General features: G+C 36.7%; 1 protein-coding gene and 1 long non-coding RNA gene across 25 annotated transcripts in view; one reads left to right on the top strand and one right to left on the bottom strand.

Moving 5' to 3' along the window:
* The window catches only part of EMC2 (ER membrane protein complex subunit 2), a 251,640-nt gene extending 246,936 nt beyond the window's left edge, over window positions 1-4,704 (bottom strand). For 19 of the 21 annotated variants that reach the window (XR_013351589.1, XR_013351587.1, XR_013351590.1 and 16 more), the window contains exon 1: window positions 4,567-4,704. Coding sequence is in view for 6 of the 21 variants with exons in the window: in XM_077846975.1 (XP_077703101.1) it covers window positions 4,567-4,606 (40 nt within the window). In the remaining 15 variants the exon portion in view is untranslated. Of the gene's footprint in view, window positions 1-257; window positions 485-547; window positions 640-4,566 lie in introns of those variants that run through there. The other 2 variants (XR_013351597.1, XR_013351596.1) reach the window with 2 other exon arrangements.
* Window positions 4,705-4,774: 70 nt separating this feature from the next.
* Window positions 4,775-23,745, top strand: part of LOC144283174 (uncharacterized) — a 32,336-nt gene continuing 13,365 nt past the window's right edge. Inside the window, exons 1-6 of one of the 4 annotated variants that reach the window (XR_013351580.1) lie at window positions 4,775-4,894; window positions 5,136-5,310; window positions 10,492-10,589; window positions 16,577-16,848; window positions 17,816-17,957; window positions 18,315-19,833. This is a non-coding gene — a long non-coding RNA (uncharacterized LOC144283174). Of the gene's footprint in view, window positions 4,895-5,135; window positions 5,328-10,491; window positions 10,590-16,576; window positions 17,148-17,815; window positions 17,958-18,314; window positions 19,834-23,745 lie in introns of those variants that run through there. The other 3 variants (XR_013351579.1, XR_013351581.1, XR_013351582.1) reach the window with 3 other exon arrangements.

Below are 23,745 nucleotides of genomic sequence, written 5' to 3'. Positions count from 1 at the left end.
CACCAGTATTTCTGACTAACTGGCTATAAAGTCTGGGGTTCTCACAACCTCCTCCTCAGGTTTGTGAGAATACCTCACAGAACTCAGATAGGTGCTTCACTTACTATTATGGATTTATTATAAAAACTACAACTAAGAAAAGCCAAATGAAAGAGATATATAGGGCAAAGTGAGAAGAGAAAAGAAAAGCAGAGGAACTTTCATACTCTCTCTCAGCAAGACACCATCCTAGTACCTTCCTTGAGGTGCTTACCAACCTGGAAGCTCTCCAAACACCATAGCTTAGTGGGTTTTATGGGGGCTTCATTCCAAGGCATGATTGATCTCCAGATCCTCTCCCAGGAAGTCAAGAAATGAGAGTTCCAATTTTTTACTTTCCCTGGTCTTTTGGATGACCAGCCCCTAATCTGAAGCTATCCAGCCACCAACAGTCTCATTAGCATACAAAAAGATACTCAACATTCTAGAAACTCCAAAGATCTTAGAGGCTCTTAAGTCAAAAACCAAGAAAAAAAGATTAAATATAACAAAAGCTGTTGCTACTAACCTTATCATTCAAGAAATTTCTAAGGGTTTAGGAGCTCTGTGACACAACTGGGGACAAAAAAAACAAATACACATCCCTTATTACATCACAACAGAACCTTATGCTTAGAACCAAAGCATGGGTTCTCAGAATTCATTCAAACTCTATCCCCTATAACACAGTTCACTTGCAGATTATTTTATTCTAACGATTTATTTATGTATTCATTTTAGAGAGAGAGAAAGCACATGCGTGCACGAGCAGGGAAGGGCAGAGGGAGATGGAAAAAGAAACCCAAGCTGACTCTGCTGAGCACAGAGGCTGACCCAAGGTTCCATCTAAAGACCCTGAGATTATAACCTCAGCCAAAATCAAGAGTCAGATGCTTAAATGACTGCACCACCCAGGCACACCAACCTGGCAGATTATTTTAAAAGAGGAGTTAAGTGTCTTGGGAATATAAATTAGTGTTTTACAGATCTGTTCCATAACATCGCACCCTTTGCCCACATGCTGAACCCAAATTACGCTAGCATTCAAGGTGACAACCTAGCTCTTACCTTGAAAAAAATTACTTTCACAAAACATAAACATATTCATAAATATGGATCTTTAGCTTAGAAGTGAAATCTCAGGGTATGTTCCGTGAGATCTGGGATCCTGCCTGTCATGTTCAGCACTGTATCCTCAAGAAGTGGAACAGTGCCTGTTACAAGTACTCCAGATATGTATTTAATTAACATGTTATTTAGTATATAGGCCAATAGTTAAAGCTACATGTGAATTAGATCAACCACAGAAGGCATTTAACTTTTTAATTTTGTACTCTTTGAAGCTGATGAGACCTTTGAACCCTCTTTTTCCCAGAAATATGTACATGTTTACATATACTCAATTTTACATACAATTTCATAGAATTCAAAAACCACATAAAACTTATCCCTCCATCAGTCTGGAGGCTGTTGGTCTCAGGTTTAATAAACCACTGATAATAGAGTGCTAAGAAAAGAACTATTAAGGACACTAAAAATCAAGGAGCAAATAAATGGATACAGAAAACTCACAAAGGTAAGGTCTGAAAAGTGAGACCCCTAATGTTATTATGAAACCAAGGAAAGAATGTTTCATGGAGTGATATGCAACAACAAATATAGTACAGGTGTAAAAAACACATTCATTAGACATGGCATTAGGTCTCCCTAGAAACCTTACTGGAATGATAGGGCATAGAAACCAAATTATGGTTTGAAGGACTGAATAAAGAGAAAGTAGAGAGAATAAACATTTTTACAAGTATTTTTTCAACAAATGTTCATTTGGTACCTATTATAGGCAAGGCAGTGTGCTAGACATCCTATCCATATCCTGGCCAAATATCTTATTTTTGAGAAACTTGGCTATACCCTTCTTACAACTCTCTTTCCCACCTCTAAACTCCTAAGCAGTAACTACTCTAAAAAACAGCATTAATTTTCAACTGGCTGAATAGGTAAACCATATATTCTACCTTTTTTTATAGAGCTCAATAGATTAAAAGAGTGTTAGACTTACTACATGGGTCTTTTATAAATGTGACAAATCCTCCTATCACAAGAACTACAGTACTTTTTGAACAAGCCATTTCCACAGCTTTAATTCATGATGTTATACAATGGAATTCTTAAGGACACAGGTCCAGCTGACATGCCCTCCCCAAAAAATCTAAACAAAAAACTATCTTCAAGAGTCCTCCATCACCTTCTAACATCCTAAAAATGTGTTACTATAAGTCTTTGAAAGAAAAATCTGGGATCTCTTTAAAAGCCCTGAAACAGAACTTTTATTCCACAAAAGTCTGAAACCTTCATTTTCCAAATAAGTAAACTATACCCTATTAGTAGAATGAGCTGCCGAAGTCTACCTAAGGTACAGAAATTTTTCCAACACTTGAAAAATGACTTATAGTCCTTTGTGACAGTTTGTTAATGTTTATTATTAATGCTATTAACAATTCACTTAGTAAACAATTACTAAGCTCTTCCAAAATGTCTAGCACAAGAATAAAACAGGCTGGCCCTCCCTTCATTCTAGGAAACAAAATTTTAAAACTTAACAAATTGGATAAGGACTTCAATAATATGAGGACACAGAGTTAAAGGACCAGAAGTACATTTTGTTGCTTTTGTTGTTGTTTTTATTCTTTTTTTCAAAACATTTTGGCAAAGGGATAGGATAGGGTGGTCAAGGAAAGCTCTCCAAAATATATGACCTTTGAGGGAAATTCCGATACACGGTAATGTATAATGGTAGCAAGACTAGAGCAAGAAAGGAAAAACACTCCCAGTAGGAAGAAATAGCATCTGTCCAGCTCTAAGATAAGAGGAGCAGAACACATTTAGGGAATTCAACAAAAGCCAGCATAGCCAGCCCAAAGAGTAAGGGGCGAAATAATTAAGATAAAGTGGGAGTCATGGACAAGGAGCTAGATCATCTTTTTATAAAGCACTTAATGGTGTAAAAGCATTTTAACATGTTTTCTCTTTTGTTCAATCATACTTGTGAAGTAGTTTGTATTTATTATTCTAAATCCACTCCTCTTTACAATACCCAAGGGTAAGATCCAAGTTACCTACTAAATCATTACCTTATCTGCTAATAGGTCATATTACTTGCTCCTATCATCTAAGAAACCAAATTGAACATACCTTCAAAGTAGCACTTTCTAAAAAGTATGAAATAATCGAAGAAAATTTTAAAAAGCATTAAAAGTAACAGCCACATATCTACCATCTGGCTTCCGAATATACAGTTGACAGAAGCCTTTTAAAACTATGTATTTTACAGGTCTGTCTTCTCCCTTAGACTGTGAATTCCCTAAAGGTAAGGACTGTGTGTTCCTTAACTTAATATACCCAAGATCTAGCACTAAGCAGCTAATACTTTTATTTAATATAATGAACTCCCCCAATACAGGTAGAAATCCTGAGGTTACAGTGAGCTAGAGGCCACAAAACTAATGATAAATTACTGAATTCCGTTCAGGTATAAAGGAATTTTACCTTTTCCCACATATGTTTGCAATTTTGTAATATCTGAGAGAGACAGTCACCATCAAATGGCCAATATAACTTTCAGTCCACATGTTATCAGGTCACTGTTTAAGTATCTGAAGAAGGCATTCACTAAACAAATAAGCTATTAAAGCTACCGTTAAATAACGGGAAAAGAAATTTCAATTACACAACTATCATGCCTTAGAGAAACTCAAGGCTCTTAACCATGCTTCCCACTAAAGTTTTTAAGAACACAAAAATCTCTTGTAAAACGGGCTCAAAGTTTGGCTGCTTCCAGATTTAAAGAACACTCTCCCTTAAAGTAGAATGGGAAAAGAAGTCCATCACACTTGAGCATATACCTAAAATAACCAGTTCTTTTCCCCTTTCAGAAAAGGAATTACTGGCAGGAAGTAGAAAGAAAGTTGTGTTACGTGTCTAAGTGTGCTTTGAGGGGAATGGGGGAGCGGATATTGAAGAAGAGAAATGCGAGACCCAGTTTTGCAGAGAACGAAATGTAAAGTGGCACGTGGGAGGATCAATTTTGTTCACGGGTCTTCCACAGACCTTTAAAGCCCAGAGTCGTAACCCTCACACAGCTTAATGAAAGGCCTCGGAGGCCCTGTATTTCTCGGCTGCAGGGAAGCTTCAGCAGGGAACCACCCCGCCTCCTCCGCGCCTCCCAGCAGCCACACGACATGCGTGACGGCCCTCCCGTCTCAGAATGGAAGCCATCCTGGGCTACTGCACAGCGCGGCGGTACATGGGTCAGTCAGTCTATTGATGAGCACGGGCGGTGGGGAACACCACAGACTGCAATCGGCGGCCGGGCCAAGGAGAGGGTCAGCCTCAAAATCCACCTCGGCCACCTCCTCAGCTTGGCCGGTCCGGAGAGAGCTCCAGTGCAGAAGACAGACCAAAGAATCCAGGTCTCCGCCCGGCGGCACGTACTGCCGAACCGCTTCCCAGGGCTTTTGGTCTTTCCGCGCCCTCCCCGCCCGCAGTTACCTTCCCAAGTGACATCGTAAAGCTCTGAGACCTTCGCCATCTTCTCAGAACCTAGAGGCAGGGAATGAGAGGGCGGGGAGACACCGTCACGTGACCTGCGACCGGGCGGTGGCGAACTGCGACGCCCTTTCTCATTGGTCGAGAGGGCCGGAGGGGGCGGGATCCGCCGCGCACGTGCACGCGGCCCCCTGGCAGGGAAGTTGGGGAAGGGGGCGGGGCGAGCGGAGCAGAGCGGAGCGGGCGGGGCGAGCTTGGCGGCTGGTGGCGTTCCGGGACTCTGAGGACGCCGTGACTTAAGGGCCGGAAGGTGAAGTCCGCCCAGGACGAGGTGACTTTTTTTACCAGGGATTTTTAGCAAATGCGGGTTGTTGTTTTTTTTGTTTTTTTTGTTTTTTTTAATATGCGCCACTCCCGGCTTTTCATTTTTCCCTACGTAGGTGTATTCGTTTTCTTCCCACTCCCTAACCTTGTTCTCTTCATGCTCTGCTGCAATGTCACATCTGCTCCAGTCCTTTATTTGCCAGCTTTCCTCCTTCCGTAATGGGATTTGCTTTCCATTTTTCTTTTAGAATGTCCGACTAAACTGATGCACTCCAAAAATTTGTTTCGATCTCTCTGAGAGACTAAGCGAGATTCTGCCTTTACGCATTATGCTTGTGTGGCCGAGGACTGAGTAAATAAATGTTCACGTGAAGTCTTCTTGGCAACCTGGATCACCGTCTGCCATTCTAGATTTGAAAACTCGTAAGACCAGCCAACATGTAAATCCTTATAAATAAGTGAATGAATGAAATACGGAATAAATGTACAAAGGAGACCGTCCCAGTCCCTGCACTTGGCTCCTCCTCTACCACTTCACGGCGGGGAGCCTCCTTTCCCACCCTCACCCACCAAGCTATTTGCTTTCTGGAACCATTAGACCTAGTCTACTAGAGCTAGGGAGACGTGTCTGGAGTAGAAGAAAAGAAATTTAAATTCATATGCATATATTTAATATTTGAAACAATGGAAACATGAAATTGTAAAGGGAATATGTAAAATGAGGAAAGAAGGCAAAAAATCTCTACATTATAGCCATAGTTAAGGAACAATGAAGAGGCAATCAAGATAGGGAGAAAGGAGGGTCATATCCCACAAGCCAGGGGAGTAGAATTTAAAAAAGAAAAAGGAGGGATCCCTGGGTGGCGCAGCGGTTTGGCGCCTGCCTTTGGCCCAGGGCGCGATCCTGGAGACCCGGGATCGAATCCCACGTCGGGCTCCCGGTGCATGGAGCCTGCTTCTCCCTCTGCCTGTGTCTCTGCCTCTCTCTCTCTCACTGTGTGCCTATCATAAAAAAAAAAAAAAAAAAAAAAAAAAAATTTAAAAAAAGAAAAAGGAACTATCAATAGCATCAGCCACAGAGAAGTTACATAAGGACAGAAAAGACTATTGAACTTAGAAACTTGGAATCGATTCTGAATGAGCTTCATTCTCTGCAAACTTAACAGACCTTTTAGAAATTCTTCATTCAAAAAAATTAAAAACCTTCCACTCAGAAATTCATGTATTCTAATGCTTCAAGAAAACAATAGAACGAACACGAACTCTATCAGACAGATTTGAACCCAAACTCCAATATTTAGTAGCTGGTTGACTTTTGGAATGTGTATCTCTGAGCATCCCATTTGCTCATGTATAAAAAGAAGCTAATTATAGTTATATAAAAAGAAAAATACCTACTTTGAATTGTTATCAAAATTAAAAGAGATATTGCATGGCACTCCCATGGAGGTACCAGTCCTTTGGCTATAAATACTACTTATATGCTGATGACTCCCAAATTCTCCTCTGAGACCCAGTTCTGCTTTCTTGACATATTCACTTAGATAGCTAATACACATCTCCAAGTTAACATATCCCAAACAGAATTCTGGATTCCTTCCACCACACCCCCCAAATAGGCTTCCCCACTGCAGTTGATGAAACTATCCACTTAGTTGCACGAACTAAAATTCTAGGAAGTATTGTCGATTCTCCACCTCCTATATGTAGCCTGTCGGTAAATACTGTATTGTACTTCCAAAACTTTTTCCAAGTCTACTTGCATCTCCACTGGTACTACTTCAGTCTAAGCCACAACCATCTCTCACCTTACTGACTGTAATAGCCTCTTAACTATGTTAGTTTCATTCTAGCTGTATAAAATCTATTTTCTATACTAGCAGCCCTACTGTCTTAAAAAAAAAAAAAATCAGACCACAGAAGTCCTTTGCTTATGGCTCTCAAATGACTCCCCCAGGCAATGAAAGTATACTCTAAACACTACCACAGTTTATAGGGCTTTACTCAGTGTGGCTCTCTCCTACATCTCTCACCTCATCTACTATTCTTTCTTTTTTTTTTTTTTTTTTTATTGGTGTTCAATTTACTAACATACAGAATAACCCCCAGTGCCCGTCACCCATTCACTCCCACCCCCCGCCCTCCTCCCCTTCCAACACCCCTAGTTCGTTTCCCAGAGTTAGCAGTCTTTACGTTCTGTCTCCCTTTCTGGAATTTCCCACACATTTCTTCCCCCTTCCCTTATATTCCCTTTCACTATTATTTATATTCCCCAAATGAATGAGAACATATAATGTTTGTCCTTCTCTGACTGGCTTACTTCACTCAGCATAATACCCTCCAGTTCCATCCACGTTGAAGCAAATGGTGGGTATTTGTCATTTCTAATAGCTGAGTAATATTCCATTGTATACATAAACCACATCTTCTTTATCCATTCATCTTTCGTTGGACACCGAGGCTCCTTCCACAGTTTGGCTATCGTGGCCATTGCTGCTAGAAACATCGGGGTGCAGGTGTCCCGGCGTTTCACTGCATCTGTATCTTTGGGGTAAATCCCCAGCAGTGCAATTGCTGGGTCGTAGGGCAGGTATATTTTTAACTGTTTGAGGAACCTCCACACAGTTTTCCAGAGTGGCTGCACCAGTTCACATTCCCACCAACAGTGTATGAGGGTTCCCTTTTCTCCACATCCTCTCCAACATTTGTTGTTTCCTGCCTTGTTAATTTTCCCCATTCTCACTGGTGTGAGGTGGTATCTCATTGTGGTTTTGATTTGTATTTCCCTGATGGCAAGTGATGCAGAGCATTTTCTCATGTGCATGTTGGCCATGTCTATGTCTTCCTCTGTGAGATTTCTGTTCATGTCTTTTGCCCATTTCATGATTGGATTGTTTGTTTCTTTGGTGTTGAGTTTAAGAAGTTCTTTATAGATCTTGGAAACTAGCCCTTTATCTGATATGTCATTTGCAAATCTCTTCTCCCATTCTGTAGGTTGTCTTTGAGTTTTGTTGACTGTATCCTTTGCTGTGCAAAAACTTCTTATCTTGATGAAGTCCCAATAGTTCATTTTTGCTTTTGTTTCTTTTGCCTTCGTGGATGTATCTTGCAAGAAGTTACTGTGGCCGAGTTCAAAAACGGTGTTGCCTGTGTTCTTCTCTAGGATTTTGATGGAATCTTGTCTCACATTTAGATCTTTCATCCATTTTGAGTTTATCTTTGTGTATGGTGAAAGAGAGTGGTCTAGTTTCATTCTTCTGCATGTGGATGTCCAATTTTCCCAGCACCATTTATTGAAGAGACTGTCTTTCTTCCAATGGATAGTCTTTCCTCCTTTATCGAATATTAGTTGCCCATAAAGTTCAGGGTCCACTTCTGGATTCTCTATTCTGTTCCACTGATCTATGTGTCTGTTTTTGTGCCAGTACCACGCTGTCTTGATGACCACAGCTTTGTAGTACAACCTGAAATCTGGCATTGTGATGCCCCCAGATATGGTTTTCTTTTTTAAAATTCCCCTGGCTATTCGGGGTCTTTTCTGATTCCACACAAATCTTAAAATAATTTGTTCTAACTCTCTGAAGAAAGTCCATGGTATTTTGATAGGGATTGCATTAAACGTGTATATTGCCCTGGGTAACATTGACATTTTCACAATATTAATTCTGCCAATCCATGAGCATGGAATATTTTTCCATCTCTTTGTGTCTTCCTCAATTTCTTTCAGAAGTGTTCTATAGTTTTGAGGGTATAGATTCTTTACCTCTTTGGTTAGGTTTATTCCTAGGTATCTTATGCTTTTGGGTGCAATTGTAAATGGGATTGACTCCTTAATTTCTCTTTCTTCAGTCTCATTGTTAGTGTATAGAAATGCCACTGACTTCTGGGCATTGATTTTGTATCCTGCCACGCTACCGAATTGCTGTATGAGTTCTAGCAATCTTGGGGTGGAGACTTTTGGGTTTTCTATGTAGAGTATCATGTCATCGGCAAAGAGGGAGAGTTTGACTTCTTCTTTGCCAATGTGAATGCCTTTAATGTCTTTTTGTTGTCTGATTGCTGAGGCTAGGACTTCCAGTACTATGTTGAACAGCAGTGGTGAGAGTGGACATCCCTGTCTTGTTCCTGATCTTAGGGGAAAGGCTCCCAGTGCTTCCCCATTGAGAATGATATTTGCTGTGGGCTTTTCATAGATGGCTTTTAAGATGTTGATGAATGTTCCCTCTATCCCTACACTCTGAAGAGTTTTGATCAGGATACTATTCTTTCTTCACTAAACCCCAGCCATTCTCGCCTACTTACTATTCCTCAAACATTCCAAACTCCTCTCTGCCTTGGGTCTGGCATTTGCCCAATATCCCTTTTCCTGGAATGTTCCTCTCATAGCTTTAAGTTGCTGTCTTATTTTTGTCTCTTATATCTCAGTTTTATTTAAAACTATCTACTTACAGGGAGGCCTTTCTTGACTATCCAATAACAAGTGACTCCTAGTTAATGCCTATTACATCATTATAACACTTACCGCTTTGATTTTTTTTGTTTACTTATTTTCTGTATTTTTGATTGTTACATAAATTCCTTGAGAGTATGGACTTTGTCATTTTAGCCTTGGAACATCCAACCTAGTAAAGCACCTGGCATACGGTAGATGTTTGTTGAATGAGTGAATTAGATACTCAAAAAACAACAACTTGAATTCGTGATTATTAGGATAATATTTCATAGTAGTGCACATATGAACTTTACTCCTTGGTTATGGATAGGATGTTCTCTTTTTATATCTGATATTTTCCTAAAAATTATAAACACAGTTGGGACCATACCAATTCATTTTACATCTCCCAGCTCCTTACCACAATATGTGGCATATGTATATGTGACATACATCTACAAATTAATATTTGTAGACTAAACTAAATTGTTTATGCCTAACATTTTGTTGAATTTTTTGAGTAGGTGAAAGCTCAACAAAATGTCTTTTAAATACAATGGATATTAACAGAACTAATTAAGAGAGTAAATATTCTCTAGTCATTTTAACTAAATGCCCTTGTGAATAGCTGCTAGTGTCTCTCAGGCAGTAAACTATGTCACTATGTTAAAGGAGGTCATTTTTAGGATCTCTGACCTGGAAACTTGAATGATTTTATTTTAGACTTAGAAGGTATTTATGAATCATTAAAACTGTACTTTTCAAAACTTTTTTGCCTGCAACCTATATTAAGGAATACATTTGACATTACGCAGTATGTGTCCATATATATAAAACTGAAACAAAATTTACAGGCTAAAAAAAAAAAATTTAGACTATGATGTGTGTATATTTTCTATTCAAATTGAGTCGATTTCCTTTTTTTTTTTTTATATAAAAACTATTTGCAACCCATTAGTGGGGTAATTGCCATACTTTGAAAAACTAATGAACTTTGTGTATGTTTTCTAATCTGAGGCCCTGATGTGATAGGATTTACTCAACTTTTTCCACTAGTAGGACAAAGGGGAAATGCATATGAAGGAGATAAGCTGTTTAAATCTTAGATAAAAGGTGAAATACTTAAAGGAAAAATATATTTAAGTAGAATTTTTTTTTTTTTTTAACAACAGTACTTTCTGAATCGGGGGAAGTGACTGTGTTTACATATTGTAACATTTCAGATGTCTAATAAAACTTGCCCTCCTCCGGAACACTCAGGAAAAAACTGGTATGTAAGTGACAAAAATTCTTTATTCTTCTTTATTCTATTTTATGATGTGATTATAAATGTAAATAAAAAATGTCTTCCATAGATAAAACCATAACCCTGAGAACATAAACATCATACTCTCTATAAATCTACCTTTATAGAATATTTTCAAAATTTTCTATTATAGAATATTTTCAAAATTTTCTCTCTCACCTTCACTCCTTTGAAAAAGTATTCGTTCATGTATGTTAAAAATATTTAATCCAGTTTCTCTGATTGAACACTGCCCAGTATTGGTGACAAATATCAAGGAAATATCCAAGCAGCCAAATATTAAATTATGCCATGTTAGACACCATGGGAAATAACTGTCTCATTTAATGATCTCAGTAGATCAATGAAAAAGGCACATGAATATGATCTATGACTTGCTTTTTTTATATAACACTCTCATGATTTTCATTTTTTTACAAGCTTATGTTTGAATAATTAGAACAATAATACATCAGAATGAACTAGTCAGAAAGGAATAACTTTGAATAAGCCTACACTTTCTTTAAGGTAGAATAAGCTTTATCAAGCTAGATTGGCCTATGAAGCTCTTTGAAGTGCTTCTCTTTTATGGTCAAAGTTTACTTAATTCAATTAATAACTTCAGATATGGGATCCCTGGGTGGCGCAGCGGTTTGGCGCCTGCCTTTGGCCCAGGGCGCGATCCTGGAGACCCGGGATCGAATCCCACATCGGGCTCCCGGTGCATGGAGCCTGCTTCTCCCTCTGTGTCTCTACCTCTCTCTCTCTCTGTGACTATCATAAATAAATAAAAATTTATTAAAAAAAATAATAACTTCAGATATTATGAAAGACTAAAGCAACTTCTTATATGTAATAAACCTTATGGCATTTATAAAATGGACATCATACAACAGGACAGCGTAATGCCATTTGAATTGATTTTGCAGTATCCAACATCATCATCATTTATTTAGAATCTACTATCTGCTTTGTTCCGTCTTAATCATACTGAATTAAAATATCCCATAATATATAGCATAGTTTATAATCTCTATTTACTGTGACAATTATCCATGAAAGTAAATTGGTCTCACTACAAGTCTCATATAAAATTTATTATAGCTTTTAAATCATGTTATTGTTTCTAATTAGTGAATCATAGCCATAAATCCCTTTGTATTTAAGGCAAAATATTGCTTATTTCATCTTCATTCCATGTCAATAGATTTTCACTGTGACACATTCACATTTGGAAGGAAGTTTTCCTTAGAGTTTTATTTACCAAAAGCCAGATTAACATGAAGTTGTTTTAGGAACCTTCTGAACATTGTTTATTACATTTTTAAAAGATTATGTAATTTAATATGTCCCAGCCTCCAAACACAAGAGTCTATACCCCCTTTGTTGGCCCAACTGTAGCATTTAGGCACTTCTAGTTTTTCCAACTTTGCTATCATATGCAATATATGTCTTAATATGTGCCAGAAGTTCATTTCACATCCAATTATATTATTTTAGAAAGCAAAGGAGAGTCTCTGGGAAACATTTCCAGTGAGATCACTTTGGTTCTTTCACAGTAGAATTCACAAACTGATAATTACCCCTCTGTGCCATAGTTGTAACATTGAACAGGAAAGTACATCCAGAAAGAGTACACCCAGAATTTCTCCCACATGAGCAATAAATTAGAGTTGTTTCTTTTTAAGATTTATAACCATACTTAAAAGTCCACTTTTTCAAATGATATTTATTTAATTTCCCCAAAGTGCATATTCTGTTCTCATACATACATCTGTATATATGTAGAAGTCTTTGTGCAAAAATGTATTTTTGTAAATATCCCTTTTGGGTACCAAACATCCAGGAGTCTCTGTAAACTATTATAGTAACCTGATGGTCTTGGGAACCCATCTAGACTCCATTTTCTACAATAGAAGTATAACCTAATTCTATACTTAAAAAATGTTCAAAAAAGTATTCACAATAAATAACTTTCATTATGGGTAAGCTCACACAAAAATATACCGAATATTGGGGTGCCTGGGTGGCTCAGTCAGTTAAGCATCTGCTTTCAGCTCAGGTTGTAGTCTCAGGGTCCTACGATCCAGAGCCCATGTGGGGCTCCCTGCTTCATAAAACTTCCCAGTAGGGAGTCAGCTTCTCCTTCTCCCTCTGTGCCTCCCCCTTCCCCACTTGTGTAGATTCTCTCTTTCTCTCTCTAAATAAAATATTTTAAAAATATCTGAATATCAACTTTATACATTTTTTAAGTACATGTTATTCTGTTACAAATTAAATTTTAATTTTTCTACAGATTTGTTAGCATCATTCTAGCTGCAAGTGTCTTAAGTTGTTCATTCAGACCTATAGTTTTGATGTACCTTACCCTTGCCATCAGGCCACAATATCATTTACTTTACTGGTCATCTTTTTCTTTCCATGGTCATGCCAACCACTCTTGGTTAGAATTCACTTAAATGCCAATAGCAATACTGAGACAACATGTCCATCTTATTTTTCAGATCATAAATAATATGCTTTTTTGCATGTAGGAGGGCTTAGTCAACCCCTTAAATTTGTTTGGAAAAAAAGACTGGTTTCCCAGCAGAATTTTGCTAAGAAAACTGTCCACCCCCTAAGTCCATTCTACCAGCCTCATCTATCTCTATCTCATAGTGTGGAAGCACATGATCTCAAATGTTTTTTAAACATAATTTTTAAAAATTGTAGTTAAAATTCTTTTTTTTTTTAAGATGTTATTTATTTGAGAGTAAGAAAGAAGGAGAGAGCATGAGCAGGGCAAGGGGCAAAGGGAGAAGCAAACTCCCCCCTGAACGGGGAGCCCGACTCAAGACTCAATCCCAGGACCCTGAGATCATGACCTGACATGAAGGCAGACATTGAACTGACTAAGCCACCCAGTTGTCCCTAAAATTCTTTTTTTTTTAAATTGAAGTATAATTAGCATAGTGTTATATATTAGTTTCAGGTGTACAATGCAATGATTCAACAATTCCATACAGTACTTAGTGCTCATCATAAGCAGTGCATTTATGTGCAAAATGGACCAGGAACACTGCTGGAAGGTTCTGTCCTTGACCCCTGGAGTTTGGTGAGATCCATAGTCACAAAAAGCTTTGAAACTTATTTCCCAGATTGTATGTTACAGGGTTCGGATGTTTGCCCTTACCAGGTAACCGGGGTGGGGAGATAGGGGTTCACTAACTCTTCTCTGGGGAGAGGCCTGTGCTGTCACTTATTTGTTGGGTGACTGGGCAAGTTTCTTAACCTTTCTGAGCCTGTTTCCTTATCTGTGAAATGTGTCTAATATTTGTATCTACCTTATAAGGCTGTTGTAAAGATGAAAAAAAGATATGTAAATATAAGTGGCAGATAGTGTTGTTAATATCACTGACAATAAAACCATTTACAAAGGGAAAAAAATAAACAGTGCATTCTTAATCCCCTTTATCTATTTCTATGAAATAGATATAGATTTCATCTATATCTATGAAATAGATACTCACCTCCTCTCTGGGAGTCACCTGTTTATTCTCTGTATTTAAGAGTCTGCCTTTTTATTTGTTTATTTGTTTTGTTTATTTCCGTTTTTCTTTGTTTTGTTGCTTAGATTCCACGTATTAGTGAAATCATAAGGTATTTGTTTTTCTTTGCCTTATTTCACTTAGAATTATATCCTCTAGGTCCATCTATGTTGTTGGGAATGGCAAGATCTTATTCTTCTTTATGGCTCAGTAATTTTCCATTGTCCATATATACCACATACATCTTCTTTATCCATTTATCTATGGATGGATACTTGACTTGCTTCCATACTTTGATTATTGTAAATAATGCTGCAATAGGGGTCCATATATCTTTTCAAATTAGTGTTTTTGCTGTCTTTGTATAAATAGTAGTGGAATTACTGGGTTATATGGATTATAATATTGGATTATAATATTATAATATGGATTATACTGGATTATAATATTTTTGAGGAACTTCCATACTGTTTTCCACAGTGGATGCATCAATTTACATTCCTACCAACAGTACAGAGGGGTTCCTTTTTCTTCACATCCTCACCAGCAGTTGTTATTTCATGTCTTTGAGTTTAACCATGCTGATAGGTGTAAGGTCATATCTCCTTGTGGTTCTTTATCTTGAAACTGTGAGGTAAGGAACAGTATAAGTGAGCTTCAAAAGCTGCCACTCAGTTCAAATTTCTGTCACCTCACTAGAAATTGACCAATATAGTATTTTAATTTCCTTCTGCCATTATGGTTCCGTTACAGATTCTTTTCCATCTTTTAATAATGGGCTTGAGCATTTATGTGGGTGGGGTGGGAACCACAACAGTCAGAAGGGAGTGATTCCAATTGATGTAGTTTTTCTAGCAATAGAGAAATGGAATATTAAAAATAACCTCAGTCTAATCTTGAGAAAACATCGGACAAACCCAGATTGAGAGTCATTCTATGAGAATAACTGACCGGTACTCATCAGAGAGTGGCAGTGACATTATATAAATCCTCTCCTAAGCTTTTAGGCAAATGCTTAGTGTTAAATGCCCATGGACAGATTCTAATGTCATATATGTAGTGAAATTAAGTGCACAGACTTAAGAGTTATAAAAGAGTTCCCAAAGTAGTTTGTATTAGTTATAAATTGTATATACCATGTCATAGAGGGCATGGAGTTTCATTACATTCCAAGCAATAGATTAATTTGCCAGCATACATGTACATTACTCTCTTCTACAGAACCTGCTGGGTTTTAATCTGAGGTTGCTCATTCTAGCTATGTGGTTAAGCAATTTGAGCAAATTGTCTTACTTCATTGAATCCTAGTTTCCCTATATGTCAAATAAGCATATTAATACTTGCTGATTATAACAAGGATTATAAGTAATAAACACTGGAATTTATCACACAGAGTCTGGCATGTGGTACAATAATAGTATTATATACCAATTATTGAGTACTTACTGTGTACTTGGCACTTTACAAATTGCTCTTTGTAGATTATTTCAAACAACAATCCCACTTTACAGATGAAGTAACAGTTTAGAGAGGTTAAATAATTTCCCCCAAACACATTATTATACAATGTCCTTCACATAATAGGATTTTATTAAAAAAAAATAGCTTTGTCGTCTGGGTACTCCTGGAAGGGAAAGCTTGGGGAGGGAAAGCTTTCAGACCACAATGCATATTTGATGCCTGTGAAACAAAAGAGAGTAGGAAGCTGGATTGGACAGAAATAGCCTCACACCATGATTTAGATCTGACAAAGTATCAGCCAAATTCAATGAGAAAAGCTCCTGAGCAAAGACTTCCCATTAGAGAAGTGCTATACTGGGTAGAAATGGCCAGGCCCTAGAACCCTCACAAGGTTCAGTCATTGAGGAAGGTACCTGGAGGAGCATGACCCCAGCTCAGAAGCTGAGATGAATTTTGAAGGCTTTAAGAGCTGGAAGCTGGCTGGTGCACTCCTTGCAATTAAATAGCAAGTTCTTTCTTGAAGGGAGATTCTAACAGAGCACCTCCCTAGCTGCCACAGTAGCATTCTTATTATTATTCCATCCTGGGTGTAATCTTCCATTTTTGTGGAGAAGCAGGTCTCACATGGAAATTTTATTTCAACTCCACAGAATGTTGTTCTCCGGTGTGTGATTAAGGTGTGTGATTAATAGCTCGGCAGTGGTTGCTTTGCATTGAAGAAAAGACATAGTAGATTATAGATAGCTCAAAGAGACTTGAAAATTTGCTTATTTTTTTATGAGACACTAATCAGTAATTATCCATTCTTTTCTTGGGATGGGAATTAATGCTACTACCATTGATAAATTATCTAGGATTTCATATTTCTTTTTTCAGTCAGATTCCAAATATATACAAATAATTTAGAATTTTTAAACATCTTTCCAAGAATAATAGTATAACTCTGTAAAATGGCAGCATTTCTAAAATTCTTTTTTTTTTAAGATTTTACTTATCCACAAGAGACATAGAGAGAGGCAGAGGGAGGAGAAGCAGGCTCCGTGCAGGGAGGAGGACTAAAGAGACTTCTAAAGAGTCAGAGGACTTCATTGTGGAACAGTATAAACGTCTCCGCCAGAGGGATGGCTCTGGAGTAACCAAGTCTTCATGGAGGATTACAGTGCGACAACTTGAGAGCATGATCCATCTCTCTGAAGCAATGGCTCGAATGCACTGCTGTGATGAGGAACTGAGGTCTCCTGCAACTTGCAAGCCATGTGAGTGACATATTTTAGTACTGGTCCTCTCATCCCCAGTCAAGACTTCAGATCCAGCTGACATTGTGACTGCAATGATACATGGTTAGCCAGAACAACTCAGCTGAGCAGCTGAGCTGTTGCCAAATTCCCGACTCACAGAAACTGTGTCAGATAACAATTGTTTATTATTGCTTCAAGCTGCCAGTTTTGGGAATGAAGTGCTATACAACAATAGATAACTAATACTCCAAACAATCAGAAAGGATGCAGAAACTGGCTTATTGCTCATGCAGCATCCTGGAGCCTCCTCTGCTATCGTAAGCATCATCCTTTAGTTTGGGGAGGGTAGGTGATTCTGGGTAAATGGCTATTTATCAGTGAATGCAAAGTACTTTAATAACTTACCAACCAGTACAGCCATATCAGTTATACATCAGTCATGCTTATGTATATCCTGATGAGTTTTGAAAAACAAACCCAGAAAAATGAGGTTCCTGACTTCCCAGTTTTCTTCCCTGATACTCTCTCCATGAGACAGGAGGGTGGAGGAGGGTGAGGCAAGTTTCACGCTCAGAGAGATGGGCAGAGAAAGAGAATATCACTTCTTACCTTAAGATTGTTATCCTACTGCCTCGTTTCTAGAGAAATTGACCACTAAAGAACAGTTATATTGGCTGGGATGTGATTATTTCATCAAAGTTCAATAGGCTCTAATTAATAGCTCTTTGTTCTGATTCCATGATGCTAAAGCAACACTTTGGTTTGCTTTTCTGAGGACGTAGATACCTTGAAAAGGGTATTTTCCTCACAAAGCCAATATATTCTACTTCATATTTTGTATCTCTTTCCTAGAGAGACCTCCTTGCCTGATTTGCCCAGATCAGGATTAGGTGCCCTGCTCATATGCTCCAGTATTTCCTCTCCTTGTAGCACTTACCCCACTGTATTATAATCCTTATATATCATCATTTGTGTCTATCACTAGACTCTAAGCTCCATTCAACATCTGTGCGTCATGTTCATGAACTGTCCCAAGAGACTCAATAATTATTTGTGGAAAGACAGAAGCTTCATTAGACCAATGCTGATTTGGGGCTTTATGAACCAGTAAAATTTCCAGGAAAAAGGTAAAGGAGCCAATATAAGTTGCCAACTTTTTATTTTGCTAAGTGAGGACATTAAAAGTAATAACTGCAATTTAGCTTCCCATAATTTCATCTTAAAATTACTATTTTAACAGCAAAGGAGAGTCATAGGGTTCAATAAGAATAGTCCCTGAAAAGGAATAAATTTAACTTCTTTACCAGAGATCAATGACAGCTTCTACTTGAATTGGCACCACATGGCAGACATATTTAAGAATGGCTGAAAACTTCTTAAATCCCTTCCTACTCTCAGAGAAGTCAGTTTGAAATAATAACTCAGCTATTTTCAAAGTGGCAACTTCTAGATTTTTTTTTTTTTTTTTTTTTTTTTTTTTTAAGAAAAACTCCTGGGACACCTGGATGGCTCAGCGGTTAAGCATCTGCCTTCATCTCAGAGCATGATCCTGGAGTCCCAGGATCGAGTCCCACATCGAGCTCCCTGCATGGAGTCTGCTTCTCCCTCTGCCTATGTTCCTGCTTTTCTCTCTCTCTGTCTCCCTCTCTCTCTCTCTTTTTTTCTCTCTCTCTCTCTCAGTGTGTCTCTCATGAATAAATAAAATCTTTAAAAAAAGAAAAAGAAACAATCCCAAATAGCTAAAAGTTGGTTTCCTATTCTTATCATCTGTGTCTTTAAAGAAAAAAAAGTCACTGAACATCTTGGCACATGATTCTCAGCTGGGACTTACTATCCTCTTCAAGATTTTTCACTCTTTCCCAAAAAAAATCCCTGAAGGAGTGAACATACTAGAAAGTAGGAAAAGTAGGAACTATTATAATTTTGTTTGTCTTTAAAACATGTTTGGGGAAGGGTTGCTCCAGTCTGATGTAAGAAGAAAAATAAAATTATAGTTGAAGTATCGCATGACGCAAAACATTTCTGGCAAATTTATGTTGAATATAGCTCTTGTCTCATAAATTCAACAAAATTCATTTTGATTAAGTTTTACACTAAAGCAACATAAATGTATTATTTTTATTTCATTTTACAAATCACAAAAATTCTTGACAGAACAGTGGATATGTAAAGAACATTTTTATTAGAACTGGAACAGAAGGTACTTATCTGCAAATACGTGTGGTATCGACAAATGGCAAAGACAATAAAGAAAACACAGAAGCTATGTTTCTATTTTAAATGTCACTTATTTTGAGAACCCATGGGATAAATTACAGCAGCCTTGGGAAAGCAGAGACATTAAAATTAGGAGATGGAAAAGATGAAATCAGTGATGATGTAATCTAGACCCCTGATGACACAGGAGACTCCCTTAAAGATTCTGCCTGCATGCTGTGTCTTTTGTAATGCTTCAGGCAAGGAGAGATTTCTGAATCTGACTTGTGCCTTCACAAATCTGCTTTCTTCTTATTTTTATTTTGCTTTGTATTATAACTTTCTTGCTGTCCTGAGGCGGAAAAAAGTGAAAAAGGCCTTAATATTCTGGTTTTAGTCCATTTTTTCCTACAATAGTACACTAAATAGAATACTGAAAATAAAAGCATATTATTTTCTGCTATAAAACAATTTCACAAGTAAATTTCACAGCTAAAGTCCAGCCTCTCAATAAAGTAGTAGATCAACAATATCCATATGCAGGAATAAAACTTAGAAATCTTATGTATTATATAGATCTTTATATATTGTAAACTTTCAAGATGAATTATGTTTTTTTTTTTACAGAGAGTTTTTTTGCCTCATCATAATTATTTGAAAATAAAAGAGTAAAACATTTAACTCTGGTTTGACGTACATAACATGTATAATCTGATTTGTGCAAAGTAATCTGTTTTAATGTATTGGTTGTCTCAATTATGATGCCACGTAATATATTAATTAAAGGAACAACTGAGTAGCCAGAAATGGTATTTATGATTATTATCATTAATCTAGCCTGATTCAATATATGTAGAGTGCATAAGAAGTCACACTTACACTATATATTTTTTAAAATGTAAGCTGGTCTTGCAGGTTTTCATTTAATTCATGAATAGCTAATAATACTTTTAACCATTAATCTTGAACAAAAGTTTTCACATTCTAAAAATGCTAGGAAATGAAAAAAAAAATGCTGTTGATGATATCAATTATTTATATCATTTTATATCATAAGAGTTAAATATTTTTAAACTATCAGAAGCTAACTTTGGTTTATCAGTTAAAGCACAGTTATAATTGTCAGTATAATATCATTAAGTAGATACTTTGGTGTCAGCACAAACAAGATTATCAACCTAAGCTGCATGCTAAACACAATTAGCCAAATTAAACCAAAGTTCAACCAAAGTACACTGGTCTGATTCTGAGTGTTCTTTTCTAAAGTTTCAGATTACAGTCACTTTAGAGCAGTTACATTAGTTAACTTAAATATATATTTTTTTTTAGTTAGAAAAGAATTTTTTTATGATTTGAGTGCGGGGGGGGGAGTACATATACTCAAAGTATAAAAACTTTCTATTGAAAGCAGAGCTTCTGAAATATGTCTTTGAATTACCAGTGGACAAACCTCTGAGAAAACCATTGTTTCCAAAGAAATTGTCACTAAGGGATAGAACTCAAATGAAATAGTAGGGATACAAATAATGATCTGAATAAAATCACTGAATACATGACACAAATATAGAGACATGCTATTTCTCACAGTTACTGCCAAAAAAGAAATTCAATTAAATTGTTTTTTTCAAGTGCAGTTTATATATTAAAACAGTGATATTCCTTGGAATTCTAAAATTTTGACTTGATTTCTGACTTTACCAATTGTTCCTAACATGACCTGGCATAAGTCCTTTATTATCTCATTTGCTAGAAGATAATACCTACCTCAAAGGGCTATTAAAAAGATTAAATGTGAAAATGGCTGTGAAGGCATAGCACAATACCTGACATGAATAAAATAAAACTTTAAGGGTTAAAAATAATCACTGTAATGAAGTCATCATTTCATGGACTGCTTCTGTTTTCTTTTCCATTCATCATTCAACTCTAGTACAGGATGATCTAGCAAACTGTGTAATATTTCCTTGGTGACAGTTAAATAGAAGCCTGATGTAGATTTGAAAATATATCTTGGAAGAAGCAGAGATAATTCCTATTTGTTGCATTTTTATTCACACTTTACAAATCTATCTATTTTAAATTCATAAACTCAGCAAGCAGTTGTCTTAAATTTTCAGCCAGAAATCCAGGAAGCCCAAATGGTTTATTCAGTTTATAAAATAAGCAACTGCCTACTCTAAACTAACCTGTCTATGAAGATGTGGAATGCAATGACATTATAATCACATCTGTTCTCACGTCTCTTCCCACACATAATCTAAAACCAAACCTCTTTTACCCATAAAAAACACTACTGAAAAACCCTGGTAACAAAAAGTTTTTTCTTCTGTCTCTGAAATTTCTCTTTAATGTTTTTAGGGAAAAAGCCAAGATAGAAGTGTCATTTAACATAATTTTCTTTTTTTTTTCAGCTTTAAAAGAAAATAAAAACAGTTACCAAGAAAGGAACATATGTGATATTTTAATGGGGGCTAACATAAGGCTAGTTCAAATAGTTTGTGTGTTCGAATCTAGTTTATTTCTTCTAGCCCATCACTCATTCCAACCCCATTCCTCAATACTTCTCTACACAGGATATAAAATAATAGATAAGGATGCAAGAATTGGCTTCATGTAGTTGAAAATATAACTGTAATTTTTAAATATCATAAACATTAACTTCTGGGAAACTTTTCCTGTGACACAGGTTCTACTCTCATACATTCTACTCTCATAATGCCAATCTTCAAGTAACAACATCACCAGGGAATCATATTGGCCTTAAAATATCGGTCAATTGTGGGAATGTCTCTCCGTTGAAAAATAAGACTAAGACGTTTCCTATAACTCCCCTGATTTAGAATTTTAATTTATGCATGTGAAGAAAGCTCAAGAACAGGAGGAGAGACATATATTCTTTATACTTTTCACAACTCTCCACTTCATTTGGGATACCTGTCAGTTATTCCACTTTGTTTGGAGTGTCTATTTTGTTTGGAGCATCCGGGCTAGGAATAAAAAGAGACTTTTTGAGCCCTTATCAAGATAACTGAAAAAGTAAAGCAAATGTGTTAGTCAATTTGCTTGTTTGTCCATCTCTTTTTTTTTTTTAAGATTTTATTTTTTTATTATTAATAAGAGATACAGAGAGAGGGGCAGAGACAGAGAAGCAGGCTCCATGCAGGGAGCCTGGCACAGGACTCGATCCCAGGTCTCCAGGATCACACCCTGGGCTGAAGGCAGGCACCAAACCTCTGAGCCACCCAGGGGACCCAATCTCTTCTCTCCTTCCACCATCCCTGCCAGGGAGTATCAGGTCACATGACAGCTCCCAAACACAGCCCACAGCTGATTGGATCAATTGTAGGTACTTGACTCAAGCTGAGCCAATCATTCATCTTCCAAGCTTTTGGAATTGGAATTTAGAAATTCTACTTGGCAACTTTGGACCATTTAGGGAGATCACAGAAAGCCGACCCTGGAGTGATCACATTTGGGCTTGCATAAGTGAAACCCAGAAATCTCCATAGAGCAAGAAAATATTGTTTTAGGCACATAAAAAACTAAAGACATGAGAATCCTTTGGCCCTGGAGGGAGAGAATAGAATGAAATCAACAGCCTTAGATCTTGATGGCATTGTTTCCTTGTTCCAGTCTCTCAAAAAACTTGCCCCTGAGTTTTTAAAAGTGTTTTATCCTTTAAATAAATTTTCCATCATTTCTCAGCTAGTTTGAGTCTTTATTCCTTACAACTAATGACTAAGGTAGGAAGTAACCCTAGTCTCACTTGAAAACAAAGTTTCATAGAGATATATTCTTAAACAGTTACTATAATTAACTTAGTAAGATATAGATATCAATTTGGATCTTTTTATTTTTAAAAAGTTAGGACATACATTAGTATAAAGATGCCAAAGATGTAAATTTCATAAATCAAGCGATTACCATAATGTGAAAATAAGAGAAATATTATTTGATCATACTAAAAAAAAAACTATTATGGAGTCCAACTTTATATTTAAAAGTTTTTTTATAATGAATTTTATATGTAAATGAAATATATAAGTCTTGACTGTTTTCCATCTCTCTTACCCTTTGTTATAATCTTAGATTTCCCTTTTTGTATTAATTCAATTTTTATTTTCATCAAATATATGTACGTACTTTATATTGAGGTAAATTTCACTAAAAGACTTATAATAACACCAAACACTGAATTCTTCTAAATAGATGTTTCCCAAATCGAACACTAAGTTCTTCTAAATATATGTTTCCCCCTGCTTTTTCTGTATTTCTGAATAATATAGTTTACTGCTGTCTCAGTAGAGCAATGTTATCTCTGCCAATGCTTCTTTTCCCCTTTGCCCATCCTTTCTATATCGGGTTTACTTTATTCAAACACCCAAATACATTTGTCATCGTAGGTCAAGTAGGACAGAGAGATCCTTCCTTCTCTACAATCTTTCATTTTTTCCTGGAATTAGCAACTACTTAAAGTTTTAATTTGCCAGATTTTATTATTAGTTTGTCTAAATTTACTGTAGTTTCCAATACTGTTTTATGAGAGCTCAATAGTCAATTTCTTCTTCCTCTTATTTCTCTTCTATGCCTTGTTCCAATCTGGACTGTTCTCTACACATTTCAGTTCTGGGGAATTTCCTTGTGTAATTCTTTAGATGATTTCATTTCCTTTATTTTCTTGTTTGAAAGTTAGATCTTTTGTTGGATCCTTTAATTTTT

The sequence above is a fragment of the Canis aureus genome, chromosome 14, assembly GCF_053574225.1.
Source record: "Canis aureus isolate CA01 chromosome 14, VMU_Caureus_v.1.0, whole genome shotgun sequence".
Lineage (NCBI taxonomy): Eukaryota > Metazoa > Chordata > Mammalia > Carnivora > Canidae > Canis > Canis aureus.
This window is presented reverse-complemented; position numbering and strand designations above follow the sequence as displayed.